Consider the following 20,067-nt stretch of genomic DNA (forward strand, 5'->3'; position numbering starts at 1 on the left):
AAAAAAAAAAAAAAAAAAAAATAGAAATAAAAGTGCAGTTTTAAGGGAAAACTTGCTTGATACTCCTTCCTCAGCCTCTCGAGAGCTGGGATTGTAAGTGTGTACTACTGTGCCTGGCAGTTACTCTCATTTTATTTTATTTATCTTTTTTGTGTGCGTGTGTGTGTGTGTGGTACCGGGGATTGAACTCAGGACCTTATGCTTGCCGGGCAAACGCTTGTTCTACTGAGCCATCTCCCCAGCCCTACTCTTACTTTATAAACATCTTTGAGTTACATTTAATTTGATTCAGATTGAGTTTAAGCAGAAAAGATGCTGAAAGAAAAAGTTTGCTAATGAATTTTAGAGATGGCGGCTTTGTTCTTATATCAGTAGTATCTTTAAGTACTGATGTAGTCTTGTTTAGAAATGCTAGGGGAAAAGCCCTCTGAATTTCATTCATTTTTTTTAACTTTAAAGTAGTTGCTCAGGATACACGATATGGACATAAGCATTTATCCAGTCTGTATTACCCTTCCTTTGCAGTGAACTAAGGGATACTAATCATATAACTGGCTTGCATTTTTTTTTTCCTTTTCGCTACTGTCCTTTCCTCTTTCACCCGTCCTAGTTCCTTTTTCCTTCAAAATAATTTCTTCCCATTTCACAATATCTGTTGTACATTTTAGACTTTATTTACTCTTTCAGTTTCTCACACTAGGGATGCTTACACACGAATCTGATTCACTTCACTTATGAATATGGTCTCAAGTTGGCATCCATTTACCTATAAAAGCCTCAGGTTTATCCTATTTTATGGCTTCATTGCCTAAAATACGCCACATCTTTTTCATCCATTCCTCGGTTGATGGGCTCTGAATTTCATTTAGAAACATTTTTATCCTTATTTACGAGAATTGTGGGACACTTACCCCAACTTTTATGTCACACCCTCTTGTTACCATGGGCAGTGGTTGTGAAACATGTGTTGTTTTAAGACAAAAGATGTTAATGTATGAGTTGCTTTTTCTAAACCCAAACCTCAGTAGTCAGGTTTAACTGCAGTGTTGGCACTTTGTGATAAATAACTGTGCTTTGGGTTGCAGTTTGGGTGCTCATCCCTGAAAGGTACGCCATCACTGCCTGCCATAGGGGCTGCCTGAATAAATCTGGGGGTGAAAATGGCTTGAGGAAAGTTCTTAGGAATTTATTGCTGCTGTTTTTGGAAGGAGGGATTTAATGAGGAGGAACAAAAGCAAAACAGTCTTTAATAACATAAAATATGGAAAGTGAAATTTCCTAGTAATCCCATCTATAGACACTTAACATTCATTCATTCATTCCTTCTGATACTTTTTTGGCCCACACTACATTGATCAACATATTAATAATTATTTGGTATGTGAGCCTTCAGATTTTAAAAAATGTGTTAGCTTAGTTTATTTATTTTGAAAAATAGGGTCCTGCATTGCATACTGTATTTTATTCCCCAGCCTACTGGCAGGGCACTGTTTGGTTTTGGTTTTTTGGAGCCGGGGTTTCCGTATGTAGTTGAGATTGGCTTTGAACTCACTGTAGAACCCAGGCTGGCCTCGAACCCATGGTGATCCTCTTGCCTCAACCACGCAAGTGCTGGAACTGCAGGTGTGCACCCCCATGCCCGGCTGCACCAGTCTGCTTTGAATCACACTGGGCAAGTACTCTGTGTTCACGGTCAAGTGGGAGGACTTTGCTTTAAAGGAAGGTTTCAGTGGCAGGCTTAAAAATGTTAAAACTCACATAAATTTTAAATTAAGCAAGGGACAAAACTTACTTGAGATAGTTGGCTATTTTGAAATGCAACTATTTTCTAATTTAGGATGTTAATTTGGGATTGCAACAGTTTGCTAATGAGGGTAAGTGAAAAAAAAAAAAGACTGTTGGGTTAGGAGCCAAGGGGAAGAAAGTGGAGAACTGGAGCCTGTGTGAGGAAGGAGGAAATGCAGAACCAGAGGTGGAAGCAGGAAAGTGCACACATGGAAGACGAAGTCTCATGTTTTTCCTTTTAGTGTAGTAATTAAAAAAAAAAATTCCAAGCACCGTAAATGAGTTTTTCTTCACCTGTTTTCTGAATGTTGACATTTTAGTGAACTTTATCATTCTCTTTATTTTTTATTCATTCTCTTTGAATTTAGAAAATTAAATTTGTAAAATGGAATATTTGTTAGTTGCAAATATTTCTTGCCCTAATTTGGGAAACAAACTGTTACGTAATGATACCCAGATTTTATGTTTGTCTTACTAAGATCCTGAGTGTGGTGCAGGTCACATGATTCATTTTCCAGTCCTTGAATTTGGAGTTTTTAATCATCTAGGGGTGTGTGTGTGTGTGTGTGTGTGTGTGTGTGTGTATGTGTGTGCGCGCGTGCTTTTGCATGCGTGCGTGTGCATGTGTGTGTGTGTGTATTTTAAAAACAGGATCTTGCTACATAGTCTGGCTGGACTTGAACTCACTACGTAGCTTCGGCTGACCTCGAACTCAAGATGATCCTCCAGTCACTGCCTGCTGAGTGCTGGGGTTACCCTTGGGCCATGTGCCTACTTGACTTAGGCATCTTTAGGAGTTCAGAGCTGGCTATAGTGGCCTGTGCCTGTAATCCTAGCAGTTGGGAGGCTGAAGCAAGAAGATTGAAAGCTAAGACCAGACTGCGTTAACTATGAGATCCTTTCTCAGAAAAAGAAAAAGGGAAAAAAAAAAAACAAAACAACTCAAGCCAATTATTTGGTAGAATGCCCCTCAGTTTGAGTTTGTCACAGGACTGCCACAGAAGAGATGTTGTTCCCTTGGTGCAGCCCAGGATGAGCACAATTGTTGGTTTGATTCATTTCTGGTGCGTTAGCCTTGATCGTTTGAAATAAGATAATGTCCATCAGATTTCTCCAGCAGGAACTCACTGCTTTTTCCTTTGTAGGTTTTTGTTGTTATTGTTTTTGGTCTTTTTGAGACAGGGTTTTACCATGTAGTTCAGGCTGGCCAAGAACTCACTTTGTAGCCCAGGCTGGCCTCAGCCTTGCATTGATCCTCCTGCCTCAGTCACCTGATGCTGGGATTACAGGTGTGCGCCACCATATGCAGCTCTGTAGTTAATTTCTTGTAGGTAGATACTTGAGATTGTATTTGTAACCTATTTCTCATTCTTGCAGTGATCTTCCTGCCTCAGTCTCCCAAGTGCTGGGATTATAGGCATGTAGCAGTCACATAAATCACTTAAAATCCTTGTAAGGAAGATTTGTCCCTTTGTCTGTCTGTCACTCTGTCACTTAATCATTTATACTACTAAAGAGCCGTGCATACTTATTTTATACGTTGGGTTATATTCCAGTGCTGTGCTGCTTATCTTTTTGTTCGAATTGTCATAGCTTTGGCCACTGGGAGCTTCTTCAGTTGACTCCTCTGAACTCTAAATTTTCCTTTTGTTTTTGAGCATTTCCTTGCTTGCTGGCACTGCAGAATGCCCTAGGCTCATCTTACATTGTCCATACCATAACCCTAGAATCAGTCAAGTTTTCTAAGGAGTTTAGAAACCAAGGCCGGGGCTCGGTATGCTCATTGCCACTGGGCACCACTGTTTGTAGGCCCTCCCAGCAGAGAGAGTGACAGGGCATGCCTGCGTGCTCTGCATGTGCGCGTGTATGAAGGAGTTATCTCTGTTTCTGGATCTGTCTGTATACATATTAAACATGAGTTCATCCAGTACCATAGGGTCTATTCTGGCCTCTCCTGGTGCTTTTCCAGTTTTTTTTCTCTAGTAAGGAGAAACCTCACCCAACTCTGCAACATGTATACTCATTTCTTCAGCTCTGGTCTACATGTAAAGTAGTTTCAAGATTGCTAACCAGTACTCCTGTGAGAGTCTGACATAGCAAGCAGGCATCTGTTCTTTGAAGAGATAATCTCATCCCCATAGGAAGCAGCATTAAGCTGTAGGGTACAGGGACTGGAGCAGCCTTCCCTTGGAGTGAATTGCACAGCACTGTCTTTACAGACCTTGCACAGAAACATGATAGCATGGGCTCCACTTAAGCATCTTAGATTAATCAAGACTTCAGCTGGTCTGGTGTGTCAGTTACCATTCAGCTGCTTACATTTTATTAGACATGTTTTGCTGTTTGGTGTCATTCCTTTAATACTTCTGTGGATGTCATGTGCATAGCAGCTCCTGGTAGGTGCATAGTTTATGACAGTAGGACGTGTGGCTGTGGCTAGATTAGTCTGTGTCACAGGAGACCATGGGACCTTTGCCCCCCGCCCACCCCTGGGTCCTGAGCATTTTGTTCCTCTGATGTGTGCATCCTCACACGTCTTCCTCAGTCTCCTTGGCCAGTGAAGACCTTTTCCCATTTGTGCATGCAGTGGGGTAGACTGGGTGCTGCACGCAGTGTGCTCTCAGGTGCAGGGAGTGAAAGTGGTCACGGTCCTGAGGTGGAGAGAAGTCCAGGAGGGCTGGAGCTCAGTTGCAGGTGGGAAGCGGGGTTTGGGAAAGAGATAGAGACCAGATTTTTACTTGGTTTGTGGGCCTTATTCAGCCCTTCAGATTTTGTTCTGGAGGTGGGAAGATCGTTTGAAGCAGAGGGGCAATGGAGAGAGCTGGCTTGAGGGTGGAGAGCCAGGGCACAAGGCTGGAGCAGCCATAGCTGCATCCATGGGAACTGAGGGCAGATTGCGGAGGGCGGGCAGCTCTGTTCACGACCTTGGAGACAGGTAGGACCAGCCCATCTTTGAGATTAGGTGTGGCAGGAGCTGAGAGCTGCTGCAATCTTGAACCTAGAACACATTGGCCAGGTGATCTTGTTGCTCTGTACCTCGATGGGAGCATTTTCATTTTGCCCTTGGTCTTAGTTATTTTTCTCATTGCAGAGACAAAAATGCCTGATATCTAGAGATAAGGAGGAATGGTTTATTTTGGCTCAGAGTTTGTAGAGGTCTCCGTCCATAGTTAGCTGCATCCAAGGCAGGGTGGTGTGGCAGAGGGGACACAATTCATGGCAGGCAGAAGACAGATGCTACCAAGCATGCTAGCTACAAGTGAGAAGTCACAAGCTGCATTTTGTCCCTTTCCTCTTATCCTGGCTACCCTCGCGGGTGGGAAGCACTCAGTGTGTTCCTTCCATTGCACCGTGAGTCAGTCCCAGTGCTACACACTCCAGATCCAGCCACGTCTGTAAAGCCCCTTGTATGACCACGTGAGCCTTTGGGGGTCATGTAGACACAGCCATAGCACCCTTCCTTTTTGCTCTTGGCTTTTGGGGATTTTGTGATTTAGCACTTAAGAACTTAATCAGAGTTACTGCATACAGAAAGCTGTTGATAGCGGGTGTTTTTGGTGCTCGTGGTAGGTCCTCCTTGTAACCTTGCCTGTGTGTCCGTTGGAAAGGCTGGGAGATTATCAGCATTGCAGGAGCTCGGTAACCATGCTGTGTCATTGAATTCACATGGAGGGTAGATCAGCCTGATTATTTTGTAAACCTCAGAAACACAGCTTCCGCCTCCCCAAAATAAAACAGAGCTACTCATCTCATATGAGGTTTTTTTCTTGAGCTATATGACACCTTGGGCAGTAACAGTACAGAGGGACAAGCTTATTTGATTCATAAATCCATTTTATTTATTTTTCCTAAGCTAAAAAGCCACTAATATTTTCATGCTTTTGCTTGGGTATTTTGGGTATTTTAAAAAAGTTATTTTAATAGTTTCTTTTTCATTTGTATTAATTAGTTCTCTTTAGAAAATTTTGAGTGTGTCATGTAGAAATATTAATTTTGGCTTTCAAGAACGTACTTAGGACAGGGGAAAAGGTAGTTGCTTAGGTCTAGAACTTCTATAATGAAAGATGAAAAAGTTCCAGAGATTTGATGTACAACAATATATGTATAGTTCGCAGTACTGTACTACACATCTAACAGTTACTGAGAGGAGCTAGGTGCAGTGTGCACACCTGTAGTCCCAGCACACTGGGAGCTTGAGGCAGGAGGCTCACCGGTGTCAGCCCCATCTGAGCATCTGAGCAGTGTAGTGAGACTGTCTCAGGATTTGAAAGAGGGGAAGGGAGGGATGTAGTTGAATGAAGGCCCTGGGTTGAGCCTCCTGTCCTCTCCCTGCCAAAATAGTTGCTTAAGGAGCTGGGAGCATAACTCAATGTTGGAGCACTTGCCCAGCACACGCAGGCCTGGCTTGTCCCTAGGACTGCTGTGCTGTGTAGTTTTTAACCACAATTTAAAAAATAAAGTAGTAAAGTGAGTTTATTCTTTAGTTTTATTGTGTATTTAAAGAATGAGTTAAAAAAGAATGAGTTAAGATATTTAGGCTTTAGAATAAAATGTTATAATGTTCTATTAATTCTTTAATGTACTTAGCTTTGAGCAGTAGATTCTGGGACTTGAACCTGGACTACACAGATAAATGGTAGGGCATGTCTAGCATTCTACCATTGAGTGCCCAGAGCCCCTTAGTATTTAACTTGAAAATATAAGTCAAGAGTTCAGTGCTGTGAGTTTGTATCTTCTTTTTAAAAATGATTATTCACAGACCTTCAATTTTGTTTTGCTCTATTTTTAAACACTCAACAAATTTCAAATCATCACCATCGAGATATTTTCACCTTAGATTTCTGTTTTGCAGTCTTTCCATGGACTTTGAGTCCTGTGGTGACTACTTTACAGAAGTGGCCTGGCTACTGTAACAGAGCCTAAATAATAGTGGCTCAAGTCTGAGCTGCCACATCGTCTGGGGAAGGTGGGAACCCAGGTGCTCTGAGATCAGCCCTCATGAGGGATGTAGGAATGCAGCACACTATTAGGTCAGCTCTCGTCCCTCAGCGGCTTCCCTTTCTGTGTGGTTGTAGGGGGCACAAAGACGGGGAGCCCGCAAACGTCTTCTGGAAAGGCTCAGAGAGTAAAAGAGGAAGGCTGTGCAAGTCACATGTGCTCTGGTGCATGCTCTTCTTGTTTGTGTAAATCCTTTAAAACTGTATTGTAAGGGCCAGCCAAATAGCTCCGCAGATTAAAGTGCCTGGAAGCAGGCTCAGGGGCCAGGAGTTAAATCCCCAGGCCTGCAGTGCCGGCCCCACCCCCGCCCCGGGGCGCCCTGAGAGGGCAATTGAGACTGGGCGTGGTGGTGCACACCTGTAATCCCAGCTCTTGGGAGGCTGTAAACAGGAGGATCACTACAAGTCAGATCTAGTAGTGAGACCCTGAACACTATAGACTCTTACCTAAAATACAAAAAAACCCAAACCCAACCAACCAACCAAAAAAACCCCCAAAAAACTGTATTGTATTTCTGTATCTGGAATCGAACTCAGGAGCTTGCTCTTGCCAGGCATACACTGTGCTGCTGAGCTACATCCCTGGCCTTAAAACTTTAGATTATTCATATTTTGTAGTCCTTAAGAAATCTGGACCCAGAGCCCCAGGCTACATTCATCACACTTGCTATTATTTTGCCAAAAACTATTTCAAGGGCATTACCTATAAATAGCACTCTTTCTCATCCTTAAAATAGAGGCAGTAAGAGCATCTATTTCAGAAGGTCCTCAATAAGATTAAAGTGAGATAATATATTCAAAATAGTGTCTGGCAAAGAGAACTCAGATATGGTAGCTGTTTTTGTTAATACTGTATTTAATTCTACCTAGAGAATTTTACATTTTCTGTTTAATTGCTCATGCTGTCGTCAGATTTGGCAGTTCTGTCTCAGCCTCCCAAGTAGCTGGAAATATAAGTATGTGCTTAGTTTGTATTGTATTATATTGTACTGAATAGTATTATTGATTGATTGGTTGATTGTGACAGGGGCTTTATTTTATTTTTTTGTGGAACCAGGGATTGAACTCAGGCCCTTGAGTTTGCCAGGCAAATGCTTATTCTACTGAGCCATCTCCCTGGCCCCATAATATAATATATAATTTAATTTTTTTTTTTTTTTTTTTTTTTTTTTTTGGTGGAACTGGGAATTGAACTCAGGCCCTTGCTGTGCAGTTCAGGCTGGCCTTGGACTCACAGCAGTCCTCCTGCCTCAGCCTACCAGGTGCTGGGATTGCAGGCATGCACTACCACACTCAATGGCTTTTGCTGTTTTGTTTTTTTTTTTTTTTTAAACAAAACTTTGTAGTACATCTTCTACTGGTCTGTTTACAATGACTCCTTTTGTGTACTTTTAGCTATTTTTTCTTAGCTTTCATTGGCTGGCTTCGAACTGCTGGCAATCCTCCTGTCTCAGTATATATCACCGAGCCCAGTATGTTTCTTACTCCTTGTTTCTGGTGCTTTACCAGTGTGGCTTTCATCTCTTCTCTTGTCATATTACTCAATTCTTTTTGAGGTCTTTTTAAAGGAAGTTCCTATCTGGAACATCTATGAGATTAATGAAAACCGTCTCTGCTTTTCTTTTTCTTTATATTTGGTTTTCTCTACTTGCCTGTTGCTTATCGTCCTTTCTGCCTTTGGATTTGGGGAGTGTGTTTTGTGTGTGTCCTGTGCTGGCTTTCTGATTGTCCACCCCGCATTGAATGAGTTTATAGTGTGAAGAAGGGTTGCTGCTAGGTCTACAGCTTTCCTCAGATTTGTTGAGTCAAATGTGTTGTCATCTTTGCTTTGGAGCATGCCCCTGTGTTGGTGTTTTGGGGTCTTCTGGACCCTTTCAAAATATAGTTGTCTCTCAGTAGTGGAAGGGGACCCAGAAATCTGCGGGTGCTCCCTGTCATTAGGTAGAATGGCACACAGCGTTTGTGCAGAGCCTGCACACATCCTCCTGTGAGCTTTAGATTATCTTGCATTAGGTACACTGCCTAACAGAATGGAAGCGCTGTGTGGATAGTGGTACTGTGTTGTATAGGAGATGACAAGAAAATTAGTCTGTATGTGCTCATTGGAGACACCTTTTTTGCTGAGTATTTTTCACTGGAAGTTGGTTGAATCTGCAAGAATGGCCCTGTGGATATGGAAGGTTAGGAAGGTTCCCCCTTCCCTTTCCCTTGCCTTGTCTGCCTCAGCCAGCTGAGTGTCCATGGACAACAGGAAAGGCCTTCAGAATGAGGGGCACGGCTGCTCTGCAGAGCGTCCCCACATCCTGGGGCTGCTCCTTGGCCGCCTGGGTCCCAGGTCTCATCTTGGTGAGAAATCCACGGCCTTGAGCTTTTGTGACCCCAACCTCCAACGTTTCTCCTTTCCTGGCTGCATCCCAGCCTCTCTTTATGTTGGTCCAGGGTTGCTGACCTTAAAGCCAAGATGCCTAAAATAGGGCAAACAGCGGGGCATCTCAGTCACACAAGATGGGTGTTGTGCATGGATCCAAAGGACCTGGAATGACACCTCCACCTCCACTGTGACTGAGAATGACCTTTGTTCTTTGCCTCTTGGGTTTCTGTTTGCTGTAATACTGTGCATATTTTTAAAACTTTCATATCTTCTGCTTCAAAAACCAAGATGCCTTCCAGTGTAGATTGGATGGAGACATGCACATGCCCTCACTCTCTGTGTAATGATGTTTTCCACTTGGTGTTGCGTTTTTTTCCAGCTTTTAAAAAATTTCTTTATTTGGTACAGGATCTCACTACACAGATGGAACTCACAGTGATCCTCCTGTTTCAGCCTCCCCAGTGCTGGGATTGTAGGTGTGTACCACCATGCCTGGTTTCAGTGGTGACATGGTGCACCTGGACCCAGGATCTAACCCCTGGGCCTTGTGCTTGCCAGGAAGGCCTTAGACTGCTGAGCTATCTCCCCAGCCCTTTCACTTGCGATTATTAGAATTGGTTTTGGTGACTGGAGAAGGGAGGGAAAAAGATACCTCCCTGATGAATTCAAATCTCATAGCTTTATTTTGAAAACTTTAAAAGCACAGTACTACAACTCAGAATTGACTGTTTTTGTCACATGCCTGGGAAGATTTTTTCCTCTTAGGAGAGGAAGCTAATTTAATAGGTATAGCTGAGAGGACTCTTGATTCTCTGTTTGTATGTTTTAAAATATAAGTACAGATTCCTTTAGACATCACAAAGCTTGTTTTGTGTTTTGAGCACTTAGCAGATGGTATCCTGTTGTTTGATTGCTGTATAGCTTGTATTTCTCCATTTCCATTGTTATGAAGTTGGTTTGATATACAGGCTTGATTTTGCTGCTGCTCTTCACTGGCGCGTATTGTTCCACCATGTGACGGAATTGCACTGTGTTGTTCTGTGAGGCATCCTAGGCTGCCCTGTCTGGTGTGCAAGCATTTCTCAGCGAGACGTCTGCGCACAGGGTCGGGAGGTCTGTGCCTCTTCATGCTTTCCAAGATTGTCCATCAGTACTGCTTCCACCTGTCCAGTGCACACCATGGTGGGAGGGGGCCGTTTCCCCCACCCCGGCCATGCTGGACGTCAGCCTGTGCTGTGGTCACCTTTCTGCTACTTCTGCTCTTCTGAGCTGTCTTGAAATGAATGGACATTAAAGAACGATGCTTCTCTGATGGGTTAGATTTTTGGCTGTGTGTAAGTGAATACTGGAATAGAGGAGAGTAATAAATTATTTAACCAGAAGTCCTACCAAATATAGTCTGTGCTGCATGTTTGACATGAGATGATATTTCTACAGTGCCAGTGCCCGCCCCCCCCCAAAAAAAAAAAAAAATTAAAGTTTAAGGGTGCTGGGTCTTTTTCTGGTTGGAAGAGGGGCCAGGGAAACGTGCATTGTATGTCTGGTAAGGACACCACGGGCTTGAGGGCTTGAGTGCCATTTCGCCTTGGTGTGAACTTACTCTTGGAGCTCTTTTCTCACCTTTTTTTTTTTTTTTTTTTTTAACCTGAAAATCATTAAAAAGGTTGCAAGTGAACTCTGAAATGATTACTGCTAATGTGGGGAAGGAAATGTTAATTCAGGTGTATTGGTTCAGTACAGTAAGGGGCGAACAGCTGACTCTGCTTTCGGACTGTGTGACTCCTGTACTTTTCTGGTCTGTGAGGAGGTGAGTTCCCCAACCATGAGGTCAGGAAATCAGTATTGTCAAAGGTCTAACTGGTGGTCCCCCCTCCCCCCCACTTGATTAGATGCCTTTTTTGTCTCTTTATTTCTTTTTGTTTAAAAAAGGCACAGTGAGCCAGGGAAGATCGCTCAGTGGCATGAGTGCCTGCCTGGTAAGCGCAAGGTCATGAATTGGAACCCTGTTACTGAAAAAAAAAAAAAAAAAAAAAGGCACAGTTCCTCATGTTTGTACTTTTCCACTTTCTTTTAGAAAAGCAAGAGGAAAGGGCATGAATATACCAACATTAAGTATTCCCTAGCAGACCAGGCGGGTGGCGATCCGAGTCCCCTCCCTCCGTGCACACCAACGCCAGCCTGTGCGGAGTAAGTAGCGAGAAGGGAAGTCCTCCCTACCTGGACTCAGTTCTGTGAAAAGGCTTCATGACAGCAGCAGCGGTGGTGGCAGGAAAGTTTTGCATCCGGGGCTCCCTGCACACAAAGGCACTGTCTAGTGGCAGGGGTACTGGTAACTGGCAGCTGCGCTGGATTGTGCACATGCTGTCTGAGCCAAATCTTTTTCCTGAACTGAAGCCTGACCCTGTGCTGACTAGAATGATGGGGGTTTAAGCTTGTCCAGGAGAACCTGAGTTTGCTCTTACAGGTGCAAGGAGGGTTGATGCAGAGGGAGGTAACATCCCTTGTACATTAAGTTTCATGTTAAATAGGAGCAATAAATTAGCTATAAACCTGTCAGCACAACCTTGGTCTGCTGACTTTCCAATAGTCAGCAAACTGCAGCCCACAGGCCAACTCTAAAAGCAGCAAAACAAAACAAAACTTCAAAGAGTAATATGTGATGGAAACCATATGTGGCCTAAAATACTCACTGTGTTCTCTCCAGAAAATCTTTGTTAACTCCTTGTTTAAGCCAAAACATTTGTAGCAAAACATTAGTTAAATTGATGTGAAAAGCAATTTTAAGTTATTTTTCTATGTATTGTATTCAAAAGGCACCCTCTGTATAACATTTACTTTTTATTTTCCCTTAAGAATCTTATCTCTATTTGCTCCTGATGTGGATTTTTAAAGCTCTGCTGACTTTAATATTGTATCTAAACGTTTCCAAGAGCAGATAGAGGCTTGTATTTACCTTGGCTTTCTGCTTGCATCAAAATGAGATTATATAGCAGAAGCCTTCTCCCCTCCAGGTTACCTCTTCCTTCTGCTTGCTTTTTCTGTCCCAGTGGACTGACTGGGAAAGTTGATATTTCAAATCACTATCTGCAGTAATTTGCAGCGGCGCCAGGATGTCAGAAAGCCTTCCTCTGAGCCTGTCCTGAGACAGGCTGTCCTCTACTGTCCCAAAGTCCCTCTCAGGCTGGCACTCAGCTCCTGGTTCTTCATTTTCCTGGACCACGTTGATCCCCACCCCCTCACCTAGTAGGACCTGGGGTGCCTTGCTGCTGGAACCCGCCCACTCAAGTGGCAAAATGCCTGTGGCCTGTCCCAGACCCTGGCCTGAGGCTTATCACTGCTGGCTGCTCTCCCACTTTCCTGTCCTGGAGTACTTGCCTTTTCCCACCCCACTACTGGCAGTGTGATGTCCCAGCCCCTTTGTGGTACCCTGGTACCTCTTCCTGCAGGCCCCTGGTCTTGCCTGCCTGGAGTACAGCCTGCCTCCCCAGCTCTGCCTTCTCTGGGCCTTGCGGCTCCTGGCCCTTGTTTCATGTCACCATGACATTGCCGTATGTCTGTCTTACATCCTCCAGTAGCATCAGTGCCCGGGGTTGGGGGCAGATGGGGGCCCACAGGATGCAGCGCGTGCTCTGTGAGGGGCGAGTAAGCTTATGCAGCATGGCCTGCAGTTCTGAAGGCATGTTCTCCCTTTTCCATGCAGAATGAGAGAAGATAGCGCCAGAGTCTACGAGAACGTGGGCTTGATGCAGCAGCAGAAGAGCTTCAGATGAGAGGAGCCGCCCAGACTCCAGCACCCTGGAATGAGGTATTTCAGCACCACTGCTCCCTGGGGGACTTGTTCAGACAATTTGCATCATTTGAGAGCAGTGAGTGTCTCTGCACAATATGCTGTAATTGAGCTTTGCAACCTGGCCTCCTTCTTCCTCGCCTTGTACTTTTTTCTCCAGGTAGATTTAATTTACAGTTTATTAAGCATTAAAATCAGATACAGAATCAACTGCACAAGAGGTAGAGTAGCTCTTGGTCCCGGGAAACAGTTGATTGTGGTGGCACACAGCAGGCGTCACTGTTCTTGCAATTTCTATTAGTGCTGCTTTACCAGGCTTTACCAGAACGCTCTGTCGGCATCCAGGAGCGCTGGAACACTGTTCCAGGTGTGGGGATCAGGAGACCTGAGCTCTTCCCAGGTGACCTCTGAGTGGCTGTGAGGCTTGGAGTGCTGGGCTTCCCTGGCCTCTGTCTGAGTCAGCTCCATATTTCTGCCAGCTCTGCGGCTAGGAATTGATCCAGTGCCTTTAGGGAGTATCTGCCCAGTTGCCTGTTTAGATCAAGATGCAGGTGTGCACTGTGTGTCTTCAAGAAAGTGAGAAACTGTCATGTCATGATTTCATGTCGAAATTTCCATTTCTATGGCCACATATTTATTTATTTAATCATTTATTTATTTATTTATTTGGTACAAGGTCTGGCTACACAGCTAGGACTTGGAGTGATCCTCCTGTCTCAGCCATCCTAGCGCTGGGATTACAGGCGTGCACCACCATGCCCGGTTTTGGGGCTGGCATGGCATGAGGTACCAGGGATCGAACCTGGGTCCTTGCGCTTGCCAGGCAGGCGCTTAGACTCCTGAGCTATCTCTCCAGCCCATAAGGCTACGTATTTAAAGATGTAAAGTCAGCTGGGCCTAGTTGTATGTACCTGTCATCCTAGCACCCTGGGAGGCCAGGACAGGGAGACTGGAAGTTTGAGCCCAGCTTTAGCAACTTAGTGATTTAGTGAGACTATATCTCAAAAGAGAAGGGAGATGGGCTCAGGATGTAGCTTTGTGTAAAGGCCTTCCCTGCGTTCAGTCCCTACTGTCGCACCTGCAGAAGCTTTAAATGTACTTTAATATAGTCTGGGGCTGTGGGTGGTGCCTAGTGCATGTGCAAAGCTCTGGGTTCAAGTTTCAGCACTACAGATATTTAAATTAATAAACAAGTCTGTGCTCTACCAAGCTTTTTAGATATATGCTCCTTAAAAATTTTAACTTATTTCTTTTCCAGATGTGGACTTTTACCCTAGATGAGGAACAAATGTGCAAGAAAGCTGACATGAAGACTGAATTTGGACTTGAAAGACTTACATTGAGGCTGGCTACCTTTTGATAAGCAAAAATTGAAACCACTTACAGACCACTGTATTCTAATCCAGCATTTCCTCAGATCAGAAGAAATCATCTCTACAATGTAGAAAATGCTGCATTTTATAGGATTTTGTTTTAGATTGAAGAAACAGTTAAACTGTGTTCTATGTTTTACAGATTATGGGGATTCGAATTCTGGTTATGAGAAATTTCTTTTTTCTTTTAGTAAGATTTTTCTTTTTGTAGGGGATGATGGGGATACTTGTAAGAAGAAATGATTTGGGAATATTAAGTAATAGCATCCTTGAGAAGTGAGAATGATTTCATTTCCTATTGCTTATTGTCGTGATCTGGTTGTTTTGTGTTCCCTAACAGAATACCAGAGAGCATATCATTTATGATGAACAGACTCATTTCTTACAGTTGTAGATTCTGAGAAGTCTGAAGTCAAGGGCGCCTCATCACATGAGAGTCCCTAGCTGCATCGTCACTTGGCCAGGGGCGTCATGGCGAGGAGAGAGCGAGGAGGGCTCACTCTGTAGTCCACCTGTGGTGACGTTGACCCTTGCATGAAGCCGAGCCCCTGACAGGGCCCACTTCTCAGCACTGTAGCATTGGGGGTTAGGTCTCGTGTGCACGTGCTTCAGGGGCACATTTAACCACAGTACTTAGTAGTTGATAGTTCACTTTAGTGGCTTCTTTTGGGGGGCGGGGCACTAACTGGTTAGGCCAGTGTCTGAGACTGTCAGAAGTTGACTGCTTTTGTGTTGTCATTAAAAAATCATGAGGAAAAATCATGGAAATGAATGAAGCACGATAACTGATGTGTTTTCTTAGCAGATGACCAAGGAGAAGGTTGTGATGGAGAATGGACACTATATTCTTTCCATTTGAGGGATTGTCTTGTATTTAGAAAATGGACATCTGTGGATGACCAGGTCTTGGTTATCCAGTGTTGCTGACCCCATGCCAGGCTAGTGGCACTGTTCTGTCTTGGTGGCATGTGTCACTCCTGTGGCTGGCAGGTTGGCTGAGACAGTGGAGGGCTGCAGTCTTCAGGGTCCCTCTTCTGCGTGGTCTATGCATGCCTGCCAGACTGGGGTGAAGACTTTTACATGGCAGTTGTGGCCAGGCCCTCTTCAGACATGAGCCAGACCTGCTACAGGGCCCTACTGTCCATCGATGACACAAGGCTCGTGATGAAGGCATGTGGTGGGGGTAAAGTCCTTGGAGGCCAGAGGTCTGACAGGCACACACAGCCAGTGATGTGGAAACCGCTGCGAGCGTGAGCAGAGGCTGCTGGCTCCATGGGAAGCTGAAGCTGCTTGCGGCACCTGGTCGAAGCTGCAAGTCAGATGAAAAATGGACAGAGTGCTTTCTAGAAGCTTCTGAGCCCACTCTGACAGGCCTGTACCTACTTTCTGAACTTTCACTTGGCAAAACCAGTTTGGAGAGAATGGATGTGTGAGGGGGACAGAGCATTTCAAAGGAGAGTCACCCCGCCTTTGCAGTAGCTGCAGCTCTGGGCCAGCGTGATGCTTCCTTCACATCCCTGGTGGTTAGGCCTTTCCTGTGTGTGCTGTCAACACTGGGCGGAGCAGTTAGGGCTGGCTGCCTGCCAGACGAAAAGGCCTGGTTGTATTTGAGCCAGTGGGATTTGCTAATGTTCTACCTTAAGTGCCTTCTCTGAAGACATCCCTCTTTGACTCATGCTTCAGTGAGAGATTTCAAGGAAAATGCCATGGGGCTGGCTTTTGTAATAATAGCAGCTGTCCTTACTCAAATTCTTCTTGCTTTGGCTCCTGACAGAAGGACTAGTGCCTGCCTTCCATCCACTGGGGGGTGCTGTGGCTGCCATTGTCTTGGACAAAATGTGTGTTGACCCCCACCCTCCCATCCCGCCTACGTGGAAGGGAAGCAGAATTGCTTCAGAGGACAAGTGTGGCCTCAAGGTGCCACCTTATTGGAAGAGGCAGTGACTCCTGTCTTCTTGTCAAGCTTACAGAGGAAGAGATTCCAATTCAGTATTTCCAGCCAGGATCCTGCATCCTGTTCCTTATGTTGCATTGTCACTTCGAGTAAGTTTTGATTTTGTGAAAATGCTTTGACTCCGGGCTCCGGGGGCAAAGCCTTTCACCAGCATACAGGGGTTTGATTGCACAACAGATCTGTTGCATTCGTGTCTCTGCCTGGAGCCGGAGATTGGTCGGTTTTGCACTTGGGATGGAAATATTCAATCCTGGCTGGCTTTGTTACAGCACATTGATGTCCCTTTGGTCTCTCAACAGTGTCAGCAAACCATCCTGCTGTTCTCTAAATGATGCCAAGACCACATTCACAGCGGTGTCCAGGTTGCTAGATCTGTCTTAGGTTTGGTGAAGGTGGTGGCAGGTTTTTGGTTACAGTCGCTCTGTGTGTGGAAGAAACAGGCAGTGGGGCTGAGAGGATGAGGGTAGCTGGAGGATGTGGGGTTGAAAAAAGAACGGAGATGAACGTTCCAGAGAGGGGTTCGTGAGGATGTCAGAGGGCCCGGCGCCAGTGGTAGGTGAGTCAGGTTACCTGAGAAACAGGTGTGCTTAGTGCCATGTGGACTCAACTCTGGGTTGATGGTGAATGTTAAATATGCACAATATCCCATAGCTGGCTGGCTATTTTATAGTGAAAAACACAGGATTTTTATATTTGGGGTGAAGAAATTATCCTGTCCATGATATTGGGTTTTTTGTTTTTTTTTTAAAAAAACCTAATTTCAAGAATCTTACTAGATTTTTTGTTTTTGCTTTTAAAAGGCCCCTCATGTCCAACGTGTGGCTCTCATTTGAAATTCATGACATTTCCAGCATGGCCAAATGGGGTGTGTGACTGTAGGACTCTTCTTGTGTCCTTGCACTCTTTACAGAGCTTAGTTGCTTCATAGCAGCCAACCATGTAGTCAGGATTATTTTTAGGGGTTAATTTAGTGGGGTTTTTAAGAGCTAATACAACATTCAGGGTTAGGGGAATGTAGAAAGGAATGCAGTTGCAAAGTGTTTTGCTGTAGGTGAGTCATCCTCAAGGAATATATACAGGCCACTACAGCCCTGTATTCTGTGTGCTTTCAGGGGAATAAAGTTTGACATAGTAAGCACATGACCCTCCCTACTTTGCAGGTGTGTTTCAAAGGATGTGTTAGCCCTTAATTTTGTTGCAGTCTTTTTTCTTCTTGAAAGATATGTTCCCAAACATAGTTACTGTATCTACCATCACTAAAAAGTTATTCCTTTGTTCACTATGGGCAGTTCACACAAGGCATAACTACCAAACAGTTGGTTTTAGTGTGTTGTATAACTTTGCTGTATATCAAACTAATTTTTACAAGTTTTCATCCTAAATCTCAAGTCATGTAATTAATAATTTGCTTGTTTATTTATGACCTAATTGTGATTCTTTCATTAATAAAAGCTAATGGAAAAGGACCCTTTATTAAGCTGATGACTAGACCTACATTTAATTTTCCTGCAGTGTATGAAGTATTGTACCAGAGTATTAAAGATATGTAATATTTTATTGATAAATCTATCCTTTAAAAGGAATACATTTTAGGATGTCATCATTTTGATGTGAATCATGTAAATGTTGATAATATGCTGTTTATTATACATGTAGTGTTTCCAGAGAGTCACTTAATTGCCTTTTGCCCACGTATATTATGTAGTCCCTTTGCAATTTTTTTTTTTTTAAATTTTAGAAAATGACGTTAAAAGAGTAGTTTATGTAGCGAAACATTAGTGGTGGTTGTTTCCCCACTTGTATTTATGGGTGTTAGTTCAACTGCTTTGCTAGTTGCAAAGCTGTATTATCAGAGTGAAAGTGTATTTGTAGACTGTATGGGACTAAAAATTAGGAATAAAAACATTTTCTTACATTATAGTATTTGTCATTTACTTCACAAGAATGACCCAGGGCCAGCCATGGCGGTGCATCCCTGTGCGGGAAGATCACTGCAAGTCGAGGGTGGCCTGTGTCACATAGTGAGTTCCGTGCCTGTCTGCACCACACATGGTGTCTCAAACACAAACAGAATTGGAAATGCTCAGGAGCAAGTGTGATCAGGGCTGTCACAGTGGCAGAATGCTGGCGCCGAGCGGCTGTTAGCTTGAAGGTGTCTGGAATTCAGAATAGATCAGTTCTGCGACGTGTTTCACCCATCACCTCATTGGTCCCAAAACATGGAGCACCTGTAAACCACTAGGCGCTGCACCTGTGCCACGTCCTGGGTGAGCAGGGAGCAGCACCCCTCAGCCCGGTGGCTGGCTGGCTGCCAGGGGAGCCAGGGCCTGGCACAGATTGTCCCTTAGGCAGCTTGATGTGAAGGTGGCCAGGACAGAGATGAGACAGCTAATCCCAGACAGGCTAAGTAAGCAGATGGCAGGGGCATGGTTTCCCCTAGCAGAAGGGCTCTCCTGGGTCACCACCCCAACCACTAGGGATTCCAGAAAGGGACCGTACACAGACATCCTCTGGCCCATGTCATCCCTCCTGAGCTCCAGGATGTTGGAGGCCAGTGGCGGACCTGTCCTTAGTCCAAGGAAGAACCTCCTGCTGCCATAAATGTGTAGGTGAAAGGCAGGGTGGGGACACGCTCCTCACATCAGTGTGGGTAGAAATGCAGCTACCAGGAGCCTTTGCAGTGATGGAGATAGGATTAATAGAAATGGGGTACGGTTCTCTACCATAGTAGGGGCGGCTTGGCCAGCTTTCTGTCACTGAGATGAAATTCCTGATGCCTGCAACTTAGGAGAGGTTTATTTGCCTTGGGGACTCAAGTTTAGGAACAACAGGGAGGAAAAGCCGGGCCGAGCAAAGCTACTCACCTCCCAGTGACTGGGAAGCAGTGCAGGGACCAGTACTGGAGGAGAAGGGGCTGGGGCCCAGATACCGTGCCCAGCGCCACGCCTCCACAACCCTCCCAGACACACCCAGAAGGCCTTTACTCATCTGCTATGCTTCCCTTAATCTGGTCTAGTTGGCAGGCAACCATGGCTAACTACAATTAATTGTACATTTTAACATGGTAAAGAGGGCTTTGAAGGTTCCCAGCACAAAGCAAGGATCAATCATTAAAGTGGCTCATGCAGGCCTCAGCTGCCAGCTTTGTGTTTTGGGGTAAATCAGCCCAGAACTGAACCAACCTGAAGTGCAAGGCCAAGTTTCAGGAACAGAAACAGCCTGGAAGTAAGAGAACTGCTTTCAGAAGATCCAGCACGCCAAGCCCTGGCAGCCGTGAGGGTTTTCCTGACTTTGTTCATTAAATCTGGGGTGTGTGTGTGTCATTTCTCCTGATCAAACCATAATACATTGTATGCATCTATTCCAGTATCATACGGTATCCCATAAATATGTGCAGTTGTGTGTTAATATAAAAATGAAAAAAAAAAAGTACCAAAATAAGGATTGCAAACAAGCAATAGCATATTGCAAGGCCTGTGTGCGGTTTGTGGGCAAAGGAATCAGGTGTGATTTTTAGACCTCACGTCAGCTCTGTCTGGAAAGAGCGTGGCATGCCAACCCGCAAGCCATCTTCTGGGTCCTAATCCTTCCCCACTCATGGATACTCTGCAACAATGTAGCGCACACGTACTTTGGTGTGTCCGTTCTAAATCTGCGATTAGCCACTTGGCACCAGCTTGTTTTGCTAGCATTCCCTCGTTCCCTCGGATAACTCATGATTTAAAATGAGTCATTTCAGGGCTGGCAAGATAGCTCAGCTGACTAAAGTGCCTGCTTAGGCAAGCGCAGGGACTGTGGTT

General features: G+C 44.7%; 1 protein-coding gene across 2 annotated transcripts in view; it reads left to right on the forward strand.

Annotated features, from left to right (window-relative positions):
- The window catches only part of Ptpn11 (protein tyrosine phosphatase, non-receptor type 11), a 102,935-nt gene extending 84,932 nt beyond the window's left edge, over positions 1-18,003 (forward strand). For both annotated transcript variants that reach the window (XM_004635932.2, XM_023720492.1), the window contains exons 14-16: positions 11,228-11,340; positions 12,854-12,958; positions 14,199-18,003. In XM_004635932.2, the coding sequence (XP_004635989.1) occupies positions 11,228-11,340; positions 12,854-12,923 (183 nt within the window). In that variant the 3' untranslated portion in view covers positions 12,924-12,958; positions 14,199-18,003. The remainder of the gene's footprint in view (positions 1-11,227; positions 11,341-12,853; positions 12,959-14,198) is intronic.
- Positions 18,004-20,067: the final 2,064 nt, after the last annotated feature.

The sequence above is a fragment of the Octodon degus genome, unplaced genomic scaffold, assembly GCF_000260255.1.
Source record: "Octodon degus isolate 3935 unplaced genomic scaffold, OctDeg1.0 scaffold00076, whole genome shotgun sequence".
Lineage (NCBI taxonomy): Eukaryota > Metazoa > Chordata > Mammalia > Rodentia > Octodontidae > Octodon > Octodon degus.